The sequence below is a fragment of the Podarcis vaucheri genome (genome assembly GCF_965113315.1).
Source record: "Podarcis vaucheri genome assembly, chromosome: 3".
NCBI lineage: Eukaryota > Metazoa > Chordata > Lepidosauria > Squamata > Lacertidae > Podarcis > Podarcis vaucheri.
In genome coordinates, this window is record NC_138761.1 from 65,047,167 (window position 1) to 65,063,953 (window position 16,787).

At 43.3% G+C, this 16,787-nt stretch overlaps 1 protein-coding gene across 2 annotated transcripts; it reads left to right on the top strand.

The window, feature by feature from the left end:
- The first annotated feature begins 1,387 nt into the window (after nucleotides 1-1,387).
- Nucleotides 1,388-15,374, top strand: SLC2A12 (solute carrier family 2 member 12). Of its 2 annotated transcripts, none has more exons than XM_082217130.1 (5): nucleotides 1,388-1,752; nucleotides 5,432-6,760; nucleotides 10,595-10,717; nucleotides 11,910-12,042; nucleotides 13,685-15,374. In XM_082217130.1, the coding sequence occupies exons 1-5, from the start codon at nucleotides 1,653-1,655 to the stop codon at nucleotides 13,782-13,784; spliced, it is 1,785 nt and encodes a 594-aa protein (XP_082073256.1). In that variant the 5' UTR covers nucleotides 1,388-1,652; the 3' UTR covers nucleotides 13,785-15,374. The 2 variants fall into 2 exon arrangements, with proteins under 2 accessions (XP_082073256.1, XP_082073255.1); XM_082217129.1 differs by having other exon boundaries at nucleotides 1,521-1,752; nucleotides 13,689-15,374.
- The last annotated feature ends 1,413 nt before the right edge of the window (nucleotides 15,375-16,787 follow it).

Here is a 16,787-nt window from a genome sequence, read left to right on the forward strand (position 1 = left end):
AAGTTTAATATTGCCTCTTTTTGCTGCTTCCCCCGTAGCAGTGTTCTTTCTCTAAAGCCAAACATTTGTTTCTCACTCGCACTGTTTACAATGGATTCTTACTGCACAGAGGTCATTAAAGACTAATAGAGGACACAATATTGTAGAAATGATGTAAAGGCTGTTTTTAAAGTAAGTACATAGATGGAGTACATTACATTAACTGACATTACTGTGAACTGCCCTGAGACCTCTGGGTATAGAGTGGTATATAAATTCAGTAAATAAATTGACACATGCATCATGTGAACATACCTAAGATCCCTGTCAATAAGGTCTGGGGCATTGGCATTCAGTGTAAGGGACACTGAGCATGTTCTGTGTTCCCATGTTTCTGTAACTGTAAGTGAAAGGCATCAGTCACAACTGTGGAGGAGTGATGGAAATTTGAACCTGGATCTGTGTGTGTGTGTGCACATACTAGGGGCTGTGCTATTGGTCACCCCAACACCCCCTACCACCCCCTGTTAACTCCCTAGAGCTTCCCCACCCCACCCCATGCAACTACTAAGCTTGCTTTTTACCTTCCCAGGCCCTTTTCTGGGAGCCACGTCTGGTCTTCTCTTCTGCAGCCCTCTTTGAACCTGTCTACACCTTCATGCCTAGCTCCCCACCTCCTTGCCCTCCTTCCATGCAACCCTCCTTGCACACAAACCACCCACATGATAACCTTGGGCAGCTGCCTTCTCTTACACACTGCAACTACCAAGTACCCTTTTCACCTTCCGCCCAATTATGAAGCCACCATCCCCGGCTTTCAGGGTCAGCCCCATTCCCACACCCTCCCCTTCTTGCTCCCATGCCATGGCCACTGCTGTTGTGAGGTGATGAGCAGCCACATTAGGGCTCTCCACACATGGATCTCCTTCCACAGAAAGGCTTGCCTGGCTACAACTTGGCCATCTTTTTGCGGCAGACATTTATTTTTTGAAGCTTTTGAGCTTCTCCAGTCTATGAGTATACCTATTTTCCTCTCAGGTGGCGGTTCTGTTTTCTCTTTATTGTGGCACAGATGATGATGATTGTTATTGTTGTTATTAAAACCTAATTCGTACGCTGAAAGTGATCATTTTTCTTACTTTATTTCTTAATTGCTCATAATGGCACAGTAATGAATACCATCTTTTGTGTGTTTGCTCAGTGCACCACTTCTTGCTGACACAGCAGCCTCTTTTAACTCTTTCTTTTTCTTTTTCACAGATTCAAAAAAAAGGAGAAGGGAGAATATGCAGCTTGGAGGAGCGGAAAGCTGTAAGCAAAACCTCTGAAACTCCTGCTGAGCTCTCTGCACAACCCTCTAAGGTCTCCAGCTATTTGTTCAAAGGCAAAAACAATACCTCTGAGCAAAAGCCCTCCCACTTGCTCATGATAGGCTTACCCAAAATAGCAACAGCCTGTGTCACCAAAAAGGGCAAAACCTGCTGGAAGAGAAAGAAAAAGTTGCTCCCGGATCCCTCAGTAACTTCCAGATTTCACTTTGCTCCTGTCCCACGCTGCCATGGACAGAAGAGCCAGAGGCACCAGATTTGACAGCAAGGGTGAAACGCTCTCGCTGTAGAGCCTCTCGTCATCGCTGGGAAGGAACCAAGTTGGCGAGCTGTTTTTCTACAGCCATGGTACCTGCGCAGGACACAGAGGACCTCAGCCACCAATGTCAGAATATAGGAGAGGAATGCAGCAAATGCAGCCTGCACAAGCTTCCTGCTCAAACAGGTACAGCCACATAGTCTGAGTGACAATTGTGCCTACAGGGCAACAGATGGTGATAGAATGTGACTAAGTCCCAGCAACAATAAACACAAGAGCCAAAGGGACAGTCTTTTCTTTCTTTCTTTCTTTCTTTCTTTCTTTCTTTCTTTCTTTCTTTCTTTCTTTCTTTCTAAAATAATCCTTCAGTCTTTAGGCTTTCTAATTACAGTGGTACCTCAGGTTAAGAACTTAATTCGTTCTGGAGGTCCGTTCTTGACCTGAAACTGTTCTTAACCTGAGGTACCGCTTTAGCTAATGGGGCCTCCCGCTACCCCCACGCCGCCGCCGTGCAATTTCTGTTCTCATCATGAGGTAAAGTTTTCAACCTGAGGTACTACTTCTGGGTTAGCGGAGTCTGTAACCTGAAGTGTCTAACCCAAGGTGTCTGTAACCTGAGGTACCACTGTATTGATATACAAGGAAGAGCTATTTTTGAACTAACAGTTTTATAATATGTTAGATATTCATCACATTTATACCTCTGCTTTCAGGGAACTAGGGGAAGTAAACACACAGGACCCCAGTAATCTCATTTATTTTCTCAGCATCACTGAGGTGTACTTAAGAGATGGTGGCTAGTTGGGACTTTGAAAAGCCTTTTGGCTTCTGGCTTTTCTTATGGGGCTTGCAATTTTTATTTGTTTATTTATAAATTTCTATACCCTGATTTTGCAGCTCCGTCGCATTAATCATTGGAGCACCACTGTTGCCTATGATGGCTGCTGGCTGGTTGGGTTGTGCTGTGAAAACAAGTCTATAGACCAACGTTTCCCAAACTTAGGTCTCCAGCTGTTTTTGGACGACAGCTCCCATCATCCCTAGCTAGCATGACCAGTGGTCAGGGATGATGGGAACTGTAGTCCAACAGCTACAGACCCAGGTTTGGGAAACCCTGCTCTAGACTTTATAGAATATGCTTCTCTTCCATGTTTCACCAGTGATTTTGGCTTTGGTTTCTAAGCACACCAAGAGCAGTGTGGCTATTTCTAGATTTTTTATTTATTTTAATTTTTTAAAAAAGAACCTCAGCGTCAGTGTTACTTCAGTTTGTTTATCCCACATGTTGTTCATTCTTGGTCTTTCACTGACTTCCAAGCTTTTGAGTTCCAAAAGTAACACAAAACAGCTACATGGGGTAAATATATTCACACAGAATGTACTGGTGCTGAATAAGGAAAAGATTATACTGATCTTGGGGCCTTTTCATTTGACAACTGAAAGTGAATTTTAAGCGTTAAACTTTTTCAGTGTCTGCTCAAGCTTTTGTGTGTTTCTTATACATGCAGAAAGTAGTTTTAAAACAAAATTAGCCGTGGATTTATAAAGTGCACTCTCTTAAAAGACATTTTACAATGCACACAATTGCTAATAGGAACATGGCTGAATGGCAGTCAGCCTGTAAAATACTTTATGCAGTAAGAACACTGGGTGCTGCCTTTCACCAAGTCAGACAGTTGGTAGATCAGGTTCAGTACTGTCTATGTTGACTGGTAGTGACACCAGGATTTCAGACATGGGTCTTTTCCTGTTTCCAACCTGGAAATGCAAGGTATCTGCTCTGGGATCTACTGCATGAAATACATGTGTTCTCTGGCTGAGTTACAGCCCTTTACCTGAAGGAGACCTATGTTACTTTGAACAAATCCATTGTCGTTGGAATAGAGTAGAGCAAAAACACGGCTCGCTGGCTAACTTGAACACGGAACAGCAACGCTCCCAGTCTGTTGCGGCTCCTACTTGTCAGTTATAATTCTTGTAGGGGTTTATGCATCAAGATGCATTTTAATTATAACATTGTGGTTTTGTAAGGAGGAATCTTGAGAGTTTTAATGTTCCATTGAAAAGCTCAGGTGTGATGTTTTGTATGATGGCTAGCAGAGGTTTAGGTTTGTTGCATTAAGGTAAGTCCTTTACTTGTTTTTAAAAATGGGTTGTTTCATTATAATTAGTGATTATGTGTATATTATCAGAGTAAGTTCTTTGCTGTTTGGCTTTGCTTTTTAGTTTCAGTTATTTACTTATTTTTATCCTGCATTTTATTCTGTGAACTGTTCTGGGATCTTATAATGAAGGGTGGTCTATAAATCTAATAAATAAATAGGTTACTGTTAAATTGCTTTCTCTTCCCTTCTCCTTTTCACTACCACTTTGAGGCTTTGCCTCTTTCTTTTATCTTTTCTGCTTTCTTGTGATTGGTGCTGCCCCTACCCCCCCACCCCCACCTCCTTCCCCTTTCCCAACTTCTGACCCACCGATCCAAATGCAGCCCATCTGCCACGAGAAACAGCCCACCAGATATTCGGTAAATCTCTTCTTGTTGCCTGTCTAAGATTGCCAAAACAAGGAGTGTAAGGAGGTTGTCAGGCCACAATGCACTGTTGTACGCCTGATAGGCCACAATGTGTCTGCAGGGTCCCACTTTGTGAGGTTGGGATCCGGGCAGGGTGACATGAGAAAGATGCAACAACCATGTGCCCTTTGGTCCAAAGCCCTTGGGGTGGCTGTGATCAAAGGGCGCACGGCGTCCTCTCATGCCACTCTCCTCAAGCCACTTTGTGAGGCTAGGATTTGATCAGATCCCAACCTCGCAAAGTGGTGCAGGGCTGGCTCAAAGAGGGGGATATGAGCATCTCTCCCCAGAAAATGCTCCTGAGGCAATTGCCCCAGCATCTCCACCCCCACCCCACCCCCGTTATCCTATCTAGTAGTCAGCCTACATTCCACGACCAGAGCATGCTCAGTTCTCACAGCAACACCCCCCCTTCCCCAGAGGATTTTCCCTGAAGCTTTATATATAAAGTTGTACACTTCTGCAAACCTTGGGTCCCCCCCCCAGTCTGTCAGTAGTCTTCTTATTGTATGCGTCTGGTGCCTTTTTGGCTGCGTTAGTTATGGCACTCACAGCCTGAATGTTGCAAACAGAGGGAGTGCTGTTTAATTAACCTGTGGAATTATCCAGCCCAAGACACGACCATGGCAACCAACAGGATTTAGGCACGTGATTCAGAACTATTAATCATAATAACTGAACTAAACCTGGCTTTTAGGAAGAAACAACATGAGATCCATGATTTTCCAGAGCCACCTGACTTGAAACTGAATGTAGTTCTAAATGGGCCATGCTATGGCCCACAATGCATTTTTAATTTTATTTATTTATTATTTAAGCATTTATATCTTGCCTTCTTCAGTTTGGCCTCAAGCCTGGTTTACAATAAAAATTAAAACACATGTGTGCAAAGTACAAAAACAAAACCATAAAAGCAGTAATTAAAAAACCATTGAGAAAACGAGCTGGCCGAGCTGATCTTAAAATTACAGTATGAGTGAAAATTTAAATAAGTCAAGGATTTCATGATCAGATGGGCACAGAACACGGGGAATAACTACAAAAGCAAGCATGCAAATATTTAGGGACACTCAGACATATACCCTCTTTTTAAAATATGAAGCTTAAGTAGTTATTATTAGTAAACTATACAATTCTAATAGCTGGAAGTATCAGAAACAAAGATCTGGACTGTTGTTTTTTCATCATCTTCAATGGAAATTTCATCTCTGTTGGCTTAAGAATCTTGGGCAAAGATGTACTTTCTGAAAATACTAAACTAAAACTGAATATTTCTATAACCTTTATTTCCAGGATTCGGAATGCTCACTCTTCTATCATCTGGCATTGCTGCTATCAGTGGCCTTCTGATGGGTTATGAATTTGGAGTTATCTCTGGAGCTCTTCTTCAGCTAACTAGCATCCTAGTCCTTTCATGCCGGCAACAGGAGATAGTTGTAAGTGCTCTTCTCATTGGTGCCTTTCTTGCTTCATTGACTGGTGGGATCCTGATCGACAAATATGGGAGGCGAGTTGCCATTATGCTGGCATCTGCGTTACTTGTACTGGGAAGTCTAGTGCTGATACTCTTCGCCTCATACGGACTCCTCATAATAGGGCGGATTGTGATAGGGGTTTCCATTTCACTCTCCTCAACTGCAACTTGTGTGTATATCGCAGAGATTGCCCCGCAGCACAGAAGAGGCTTGCTTGTGTCTTTGAATGAACTCATGATTGTAGTGGGCATACTTTTTGCCTATGTTTCAAATTATGCCTTTGCCAGTGTTTCCCATGGCTGGAAGTACATGTTTGGCCTGGTCATTCCACTGGGGATTCTACAAGCCATTGCTTTGTATTTCCTTCTGCCAAGTCCTCGTTTTCTCGTTATGAAAGGCTTTGACGAAGCTGCCAGCCAAGTGCTTGGAAAACTCAGGACAACCACAGACACCACCAAAGAACTTGCTATGATCAAATCTTCCTTGAAAGATGAGCACCAGTACCGTTTCTGGGATCTGTTCCATTCAAAAGACAATATGAGGACTCGGATGCTGATCGGAATCACTCTAGTGTTTTTTGTACAAACAACAGGACAGCCTAACATCTTGTTTTATGCCTCCACTGTTTTGAAAGCAGTTGGGTTTCAGAGCAATCAGGCAGCTAGTTTGGCCTCTACTGGTGTTGGAGTGGTCAAAGTGGTCAGTACAATCCCAGCCACCCTTTTTGTCGACCAAATAGGAAGCAAGACGTTTCTTATCATTGGCTCATCCCTCATGTCTGTGTCATTGTTCACCATGGGATTGATCACGCTTAATATACATGTGAATGCCACTGCTGTCTGTAGAAACCAGTCCTGGGAAGATGCCACATTCCACAGAGTGGGACAATTGACCTCCACAAATGAAACTCTTGAGGAGCAATTTGCTAGCCTGGCTTCGTCCAGCACAGTTTCACAATGGAAGGCTGACATTTCTAATACAGAAAGGTGGAACAAGACCTTGTCAGTGGGGGGCAGAGCCCCCGACACAAGCCACACAGAGTCTCAGGTAGCAGCAGAAGCAATGGAAGTTCGATCAGCTCTGAAATGGCTCTCTCTGGCCTCCTTGCTTGTTTACATTGCTGCTTTCTCCATAGGACTTGGACCAAGTAAGTGTTTTTCAATTTATTAATTGCAAGTTGTTTTGACTGATAAGTAAGAAGAGACCACCGTGTCTATGGGCAGGAGTGGCTTGCTGGGTGGGACATGGGCTCTGTTAGACAGGCTCATCCACATGTCTCCTTGCCATACCACTTTCCCCTGGGAAAACCCGCTCTTTACTGCTGAATTGGAGCAAATGTCATTTGGGTTTACAGCGGATTGAGGTTTGCTCCCATTCAGTGGTAGAGAGCAGGTTTTAATGGGGGGAAATGGCAGGGCAAATGGGATGGAGCAAGCAGAAAACCTCTCAGACCAAGGTTTCCTAGGCACAGGGCAAGTGGAAGTGTGGGCGAGCCCACCCTGCTAGCTTCCTGGCAGGTGAGTTGCTCTTGCTTACTGGGAGGGAGAGGGGAAAGGGCCAGCATGCTACAAGCACAGCAGAGGAGCAAGTCAGTCAAGCCCCTTCTGTGTATGGGATTTTCGTATCCAGCATCTGTGTGATGCCTGAAGTTTAAGAAATAAAGATTGCCTATTCTGAGTTTTACTTTTCAGTGCCTTGTAGGCACAAGCTTTGGGTTTGCTTGGACAATCCTATATTTATTTATTTATTGGTTACTTCAGGTGAGAAGGCAGAGAAAATATGTCCCTGTGAGTATCAGCTCTCCCAAATATCAGATTTCCCTCAGGGCTTGTATCTCTGTTGAGAAAACTCATCAAATCATTCAGACAGCCCAATCATATGCATGTATAAATAGAAGTTCCACAGGACTGTGCATAAGCCACACTGGGCTTCTTCCTAACATCATCTAAGTCATCAGCTGTACCTTCTGAGTCCCTTCTTCACAGAGCAGGGTTTTTTGCATTCATTAGTCCATCTGTTGCTTTTGCCTTTGGAAGTGTGCTGTATGTATTCAGCCAGGCATAGGCAAACTCGGCCCTCCAGATGTTTGGATTTGATATCCCGCTTTATCACTATCCGAAGGAGTCTCCAAGCAACTAACATTCTCCTTTCCCTTCCTCCCCCACAACAAACACTCTGTGAGGTGAGTGGGGCTGAGAGACTTCAGAGAAGTATGACTGGCCCAAGGTCACCCAGCAGCTGCATGTGGAAGAGCGGAGACGCGAACCCAGTTCCCCAGATTACGAGTCCACCACTCTTAACCACTATACCACACTGGCTTTGGGACTACAACTCCCATCCTCCCTGACCACCTGTTAGCTAGGGATGATGGGAATTGTAGTCCCAAAACATCTGGAGGGCCGAGTTTGCCTATGCCTGTGTTTGGCTCTCTTTTCTCCACCCCTATTGCTTGGGGAATAATCCCTTTTACTTGGCATTCCTCAGCTTGCACCACTTCTTAATCATGCATTTCTTTCAGAGGCTTTCATATCCCATGCCTCATTCATTTCTAAGCTGTAAATCTGTCTGATCTCCACCCCCCCCAATGCGTACCTTTGTAACCCAATAAACCATTTCAAGTACTTTGAACTCTACTTTTTAAAGAAACACACACACACACACACACACACACACACACACACACACACACTTTCCTTTAATAGTCTTTAAGCTGCTAGACAGAGAAGAAGAAAAGTCAGAAAATCAAGTTAATTCTTTGCTATATTGTTTAGATTACAGCCACATAGCTGCACCTGTTACAGTGGCAAGGGTTAAGGTCAAAAAGGAAAGTTCTTAAATGAATTTCTCAGGTATATGTGCTCAGGAGAAAACAGTATGTATTGTCCCTTATCTGCAAACATGCATAACTCAGTGAAGTTAATGGAGCTGGGAAGTCTGGAGTCTTTAGCTCTGGCTCAGTGCCTGTTTCAGAGGTAGTCCTCTCCTCCAAGGTCAGAAGCACACTCTGCATAGGCCTGTTGGGAATATAGCTTGGATGCCCACAGTAAGAAGCCAGAGGGTTTCACATAAGAGCTGAAACAGAGCAAGTTTTGTTCATCAGACCAAAGACTCTAAGCTACTTTATTTTCATATCATCAGCCACAACGAAAGCCTTCCATAACTCGCCTCCCAAAGAGGTTATTTCCTGCATTCCATCCACATTTAATCTGCCAGAGTACTATTATGACAACTGTACAGTTTAACCCTTAAACCCAAACTTATCAATCATTATCAGCGAGGAACTTCAACAAAATATTGGAATGTTGTCCGTAAAAGGCAGTGGGTGCATCAGTCTAATCCTATTTTGAAATGTAGCTTCTTCAATGAATGGGCATGGGAAGCCAAGCACTGTGCCAGATAGAGTGCTTCAGATTCTTCAGTGGAGAAAAGATAGATGGAGATTTTGAGATTTTCAGCTGCCAATTTAAAAAGCTGCCATCTGGGTACTGGTATTGCCCAAGTGGAAATATCCCTTTGGGTTCTTGGTGCTTCTTGGCAGAAGGAAAATAGTTTTATAACAATGCAAGGAGATGCTGAAACAGAAGAACTGAAACTTTGGGATTATGTTATCTGAAAGACTGCTGCCTCCCTTACAAACCTGGCTGTCATTTATAGATCAGCTTCAGGGGCCTCTACACAGGTCCACCATTGGTTCATCTGATGTGTTGTTCTAGGAAGCAGGCCTATCTTTGGAATGGTCTCCCAGAGAAGCGGGGAGGTGGTGGATAGCTCAGTTGGTAGAGCATGAGACTCAGTCTCAGGGTTGTGGGTTTGAGCCCCATGTCGGGCAAATGATTTTGGCGTTGCAGGACTAGATGACCCTATGAGTCTCTTCCAACTCTACAGTTCTACAATGCTAAGTACATATCCCCACTTGGGCCAGACATATGAAACATTTGTATTTCAAACCGCATTTTCACAAAACAGTTATGTTGGGCTTTTAAATTGATGCTATTTTTCCGTTGTGAAGTTGGATTGCGGTAGATTAATAAAAAAATAAAAAATGTTTTCATTCTGCTTTGCTGCTTCCTTGGGAGGGCTTTGCCATCAAGGACAGCATACACATGTCTTAAGTATATTTCCCAGCTACCTGAGGCCTTTTAATTAGAGACATTAGAAATGGAAGCTGTGGTTGCTTTCCGATTTGTTTATTGAGCATCTCTCCTATTTGCATGAAATCTGCATGGAGATTATACTTCTCTGGCTGTTTATTTTATTGAGCAGTGATTTGTGATGAGGTTATACAACAGCAGGTAAAATGACTGTTCTCCCACTCTTCCCAGTACATTTTGCCATCACTTTCCTTACCGCAAAAAGTCCAGTTTGGAAGAGCACCAAATCTGCCATAATTGTGCAACTATAGTTTGCCACTTGTATCCCACCCAGAACATATTGACAGTCTGGAAGCACCTGTGACCCTTGGAATGTAAATAATGTGTTCTTCCCATGACTTAGAATCACAGAATTGTAGAGTTGGAAGGGACTCTGAGGATAATCTAGTCCAAACCTTTGCAGTGCAGGAATACGCAGCTGTCCCATACGGGGATCGAACCTGCAGCCTTGACGTTATCAGCACCATGCTCTAACCAACTGAGCTATCCAGACGTCTCCATCCATGGTCACATGCTGCCCCCGGCCCAATACTTTTGAGGTGGTTTTACTTTAGTATGCTGAACTAGGTGCAGCAAGAAGCTCAGTACAGTACTGGGGAGAGACAAACAGGAGTGTAGGCCTGATTCTGTATTGTGTGCCCTACAGCTTATATCAAGGAATACCCAAAACTCCCACTGGCTTTGCTGCTTCTGGCACCTGTGCCCCCCCCCCACCGTTGCCCAATTTAGTGGAACGAGGGAGCATAGGATCAGGACAGAGGTTTGTGAAGGTAGACTAGATGGCCCTTAAATAACACTGCACACTGTTACATTTGTATTTTTAATTTCAGTGTCCTGGCTGGTACTGAGTGAAATATTTCCTGGTGGGATCAGAGGAAGAGCGATGGCTCTAACCTCCAGCATGAACTGGGGTGTTAATCTTCTGATCTCCTCAACCTTTTTGACTACAACAGGTAAGGCTGGTATGGGTAAGGGTGAGCGTAATGGGTCACCACAACTTAAAATGCAGCATTAAGAAGAGTGTTTAAATCACAAGAATAAGGTTGGCTTCAAATTTTGCATGTGTGTAAGACCAGGGGTTGTGCAAGTTTGCCCAATATACACGCAAAGTATATTTTCCCTAATATAATGTGTTTTTATATCTTATTTTCACATACATGCATTTAAAGGCACATTTTATGCATATATTACTTGGCTGGAGAACTGCACTGCAACATTTAGAAAACGCAAATTTTGTAGAATGGCAGTTTCTCCTGGTTCACTTATTATTTCAGAAAGCATGAATTAGGTAGATTCACCTTCGATACAAACTGAATCTAGTTTCTCCCCCATGCCTGGTTAGGCTTTAGCTGACTATACTTACATAAATAAATAATAATAATATTTATACCCCACACATCTGGCTGGGTTTCCCCAGCCACTCTGGGCGGCTCCCAACAGATAAAACATCAATAAAACATCAAACATTAAAAGCTGCCCTAAACAGGGTTGCCTTCAGATGTCTTCTAAAAGTCATATCTGAAATGTTCTTTTAAAATCTCCTCACAAACCATTGATAAATATTTCAACTCTCCCCTGAAGACTATTTTACAAAATGGCACCCCATTTTCACTGTCCGGGTGCAACTGTGAACCTAGTTCTCTTAATGTTGATGGAAGCAATGGGTTTGGCTCCTTCCTGACCTCTAATCCCTTGCTTGCTTCCTTCAACCACCACTATAACATTGCTGCTTCTGCACTCAGTGAACCAACATTTCTTAGCTGACAATTTTCCTGAGGGAAAACTGTTGGGAGAATTTCAAAATCCCACCCTTTGGCCCATTTCTCTAAGGTTGTTGTGACTCAACCCTTGCATGAGAGACAACGCATTCATGCACACAGCATGTCTGGGAAACAAAACTCATTTAATGAACGATTTTGTTGCTGCTGCTATTTATTCCTGCACCTGTGACATTTTGGCAGGACAGACGGGACTGAGCAATGGCCGATGGCCCCTGTCCTTTCTGGCCATTGCCCATAATAAATAGGCTGGAGCTGATGTTCAGCAACATCTGGAAAGACATAGATCCCCCCCCCGCTCTGCTGACCTGGACTGAGAACAAGGTCCCTAAAATAACTAATTATTTATTTTTTAAAAAATTCTTAGATCTCATTGGTTTACCATGGGTCTATTTTGTTTATGCCATGATGAGTCTGGCAGCATTGGCGTTTGTCGTCTTCTTCATTCCCGAGACAAAAGGATGTTCCCTAGAGCAGATATCTATGAAACTGGCAAAACAGTAAGTATGGAAGTTACGGTGTTTTAAACAGAATTCTAGTAAATGGCAGTGTGAAAAACAGCACATCCTTCCTCATGAGGTTACAAATGCTCTTGGAAGTAAAAGCTGCCATCTAGTGGGCTTGTATTGTGTCACACTTGGCAGCAGCTGAAGAAGAAGAAGAGTTTGGATTTGATATCCCGCTTTATCACTGCCCTAAGGAGTCTCAAAGCGGCTAACATTCTCCTTTCCCTTCCTCCCCCCCCCAACAACACTCTGTGAGGTGAGTGGGGCTGAGAGACTAGTGTGACTAGCCCAAGGTCACCCAGCAGCTGCATGTGGAGGAGCGGGGAATCAAACCCGGTTCACCAGATTACGAATCTACTGCTCTTAACCACTACACCACACTGGCTGAAGGGAACCCAGAGCTCACTAACACCATTCCCGATGGTTTGTTTTCTGTGTGGGCTCAGTACCTATATGCAAGCTTTCCATAGAGCAGGGCAGTCTATACTGTGGCTTCATTATTAATAAATCCTACATGGAGAGGCCACACTGAGCCCAATTCTGTGAGCTTTAACAATGCCAGGTAAGGTATTGTTACATAGCCGGGGGGGGGGCAGCTGCCCCCCTCATCAATAAAAATAAATAAAAATGCATAGCAAACTGAGGTTCTGCCCCTCCTGACAAAAATCCTGGCTATGTCCATGGCCTTTGAAGATCTTTGTGAATCAATGTGTTGTTTTAATAGCAGAATTCACACCTCAGCTAATGCTGATATATAGTATTTTTTATTCCTAACTCACTTGTAAGGTCAGCCAGGTAATATGTCCATAGTAATTTAATAGCTGGGGTGGGAAGTTAGCATTGAAAAACACTCTTGCAGCCTTGTTTCTTTTACTTTTTTTTTTACATTAAAAATACTATTATTTGTCTAAATTCCCTGTTCAGAATGCAGTGGTACCTCTGGTTACAGATGCTTCAGGTTACAGACTCCGCTAACCCAGAAATAGTACCTCGGGTTAAGAACTTTGCTTCAGGATGAGAACAGAAATCGCACAGCGGCGGCACGGCAGCAGCAGGAGGCTCCATTAGCTAAAGTGGTACCTCAGGTTAAGAACAGTTTCGGGTTAAGAACGGACCTCCGGAACAAATTAAGTTCTTAACTCGAGGTACCACTGTAGGAGTTTGAGAAATTGCCTTTAAAAATATTTTCACCTGCTCTTTGTAAATGGTATCTGTCTCTTCATCAGTGTGTTCTTTGCAAAAACTAGGAGAAATCCAAATTCTGTAAAATTTGGAACAATGCATATAAATTGATGTTATGTATGCAAAGAAAATGCGGATTTGTACTATTTGCATGATTTATACACTTCAAGACAAGCTTCGCGTTTCATCTTTTAACAAGCAGTTGTCTGTCACATGATGGTTGTCAGACCATATCTGATGACAAGTGTGAAGTTGACTAAATTCCATTTAATGTTAAAACTTTTTTAAAAATACAAACTAAAAAATCTAAATCACACTGGTCTAAGGTGGCAAAGACCCATGCCAACCACAACTCAATTAGCTCCAAAAGCACAACTGCCAATGTTGCCTGTAAGGGATAGAAATTCTTATAGTAAAAATATATTGCCTTGATCCCGCCTCCTTTTTCTTCCAGAAAGTATGCAACAAGTACTCAATGCTGGAGGGGCCGACGCCAGGATCAACTGATGCCTATAGAACTTCCCAGCAAACAGACCCATGAACAATTCTACTAAGGCAGGATGGTGCACAAAACCCACATCAATATATTTTTTAAAGGTTGACAAAATGGTAGAATACTCAGAAATGCTGGCAGTACTTCCATATGCATATTCTCCTACTACAAATAAGCTTTTCTGTATTTTTTGGTTCAGTGGACTCTGTAAAAGGTTTTTCACGATGTAACGCACAAATCTCTCAAATATCACATTATGCTAGGTGAACGGGATATACCAGAGAGAATCTTCCACCAGTGGTTTAGAGCTTGTGAATCTGACCAAAATGTGGGTATTTGTTGTTATTATTATGGGATGGGTTGTTTTTATTGTTTTTTTTATGCTACAACTCGCCCAGGAACCTTATGATGAAGGATAGGCAAGAATAGTAATGATCATGATAGTAATATACCAGGCATGGGCAAACTCAGCCCTCCAGATGTTTTGAGACTACAATACCCATCATCCCTGACCACTGGTCCTGCTAGCTAGGGATCATGGGAGTTGTAGGCCAAAAACATCCAGAGGGCCGAGGCCGAGGAAGCCTGGTTTAGCATAATGACCAAACTAAAGCACAGCAGCCAAACCATGGTTTAGTGTTAAATGAATGAGCCTGCTCGACCACTTCTCTCTCCTCCAGCACATCAGTGAAGCGGGAAGCACCTGCTTTCTAGTTTGAATGCACCACAAACTAACCAGTGTGGCCCTGTTAGTTTGCAACAGGAAACTCTGATTAGTTTAAAGGAGAAAGCAGAAGTTTCCATAGCGTAGGAGGGGAGGAAATACATAAGCACTAAAGTAGGAGGTCCTCAACAGGCCTTTCTGCTGTTTCTTGAAAGACTATGCACACTTGAATTTTAGCAAGTCTCAGGCATAGGGGGTTACAGCAGGAATGGCTGGCCTGTGGCCTTGCAGCTCCCACCATCCCTGACCATTGGGCAATTCTGCCTGGGGCTTATGGAAGTGATTAATCCAAAATGATCTGGAAGGTCACAGATTACTTACCCCTGGGCTACAACTTCTCCAGCAAATATCAAGAATGATAAAGTATACTTCCATGATGGCATAGGCAGATCACTCTTAATTATTTGTGATTACTCATAAAAGCATTATAGTTTAACAACTACTGTTGTGTTCAATGACTGCTGCGTCAACCATTAAGCTGTATTTTCAAACTATTTTAAAAACTTCAGTAGGGAAGCAACATCTATGGCCTAGCAGCCTTGAAAGACCTGATTCCCTTCTATCTTAAGTAGGAAGTAGCCAAAACAGATAGAACTGCAGTATTGTAGAGTGCAGGGATATTTTGTCCATGACCCTGAGATTAAGAGTCTCATGCTGTACTGACTGAGCTATCACAGCTGTTCAAGTGTACTTGAAACACCACATGTATAGCAGATATACAACATGGCTCAGTAAAATGTATGGATCAGCCTGTAATTGATTGCTGTTGCTCACCATCCTTGTGCCCCCTACCAGTCTGCTAGTCCATGAAAGTTAATACGGTAAGCATAATTTGATTCAGAAGCATCTTCACCTGCCACATGTGGGTTCTTTGAAACAAGAATACATTTTAAAAAACGCAAGAAAGACCCTCTATTTTCATGACAAGTTTGGTTTCCCAGTGTTTTGTTTTCTTAACAGTTGTGTGCAGAAAAGGGCAACAGGAACTAATGTGGTTGGCTTGTAATGCCTTGGTTATTCAGTTGTCTTCCTTAATCTAAATCCACTCGGTCTACTGTCTCTAGTAATGCAAGACCCTCATAAAAGCATGTGGTTCAAAACTGTGCATCAAAAACTCCTTACATGCGGTCTGCATTCGCAATCCTTACTATCAATGGGCCTTACTAAAGCAAAGAGCCTAATAGGCCAGCGCCTGAAAGACATTGAACGGCAAAACAACCTGACTATCCTAAAGAAAATGTGTCCATGGTATACTTACTCTCCCCCTGCCCACTTTGACTTCCCAGCTTCATATTTGTCTAAATTAACCATCCCAAAATACAGACGCGCCTTTACATTGGCTAGATGGGATGTTCTTCCCTCTGCCGTACTCGAAGGTCGTTACCAAAAGACTCCATTTGAAAAACGACTCTGCCCATGCAGAGATGGTAACACGGAAACAGTGTCCCACGTCCTTCTATCCTGCCCCCTTTATAAAGACCTAAGGAATGAGATTATTACTCCACTCATCCTCCCCAACCCCGGCCGTCCACAAGACATTATACTGTTCTTTCTCTTATCTGATACGGACAGTCAGACAACAGAGAAGGTCGCAAGGTACTTCGAGAGAGCTGTGAAATTAAGGGCCACCATCTGAGTGACAGACGTGTTCACCTGACGGACCTTCTTTTGTTTGTTTTTATCCCCTCTTTATGTTTATTTTATTTTATTTCTAATTCTTGTATAGCTGTGGCCTGTTGGCTTTGCTAATAAAGTTCTGAGTTCAGTTGTCTTGAAAACGCAGTGGCAGAATACCTCCAGCCTTCCTCCTAAGCTTGGAGCAGATGAGAGGGTGGCAACCACTCTATTCTACAGCTCCTCAACTCGCCTCCCAAGCAGGCTGCTCATCGGCAGAAACGTTCTTTTTATAAATTTTGGTACTTTTATTTAAGTCTGATTAGCAAAACACATACCGTAAGGCTGCAAGTTGCACTCGCTTTGCTTATGAGATCGCAACTTTACATGGGGGTGGGGGGACTAAATAAATGGAAAGCCTGGAAAACCCACCATTCTCTGCTCTCCATTTATCTGGGCTTTCCTTGCTTAAGGAAGGGAGCAAGAGGGCTCTGGGACAGCATCCCAGAGCCCTTGCACTGCCTCCCCAAAGCCTAGTAAGTATGGTGGCAGCTTCCTCTCCAGCCTCTAGGAAGGTGGTGTGAGAGTTCTCAGGGTTTCCCTGCTGCCTTCCCAGACCCTGGTAAGTGGCCCTCTGCTTCTTGGGTGGGAGGAGTTTCTGGGATTCCTGACTTTGTGTGATTTGGCCTTTGTGCCACGTATCAAACTCTTACGTAAGTGGTTGGC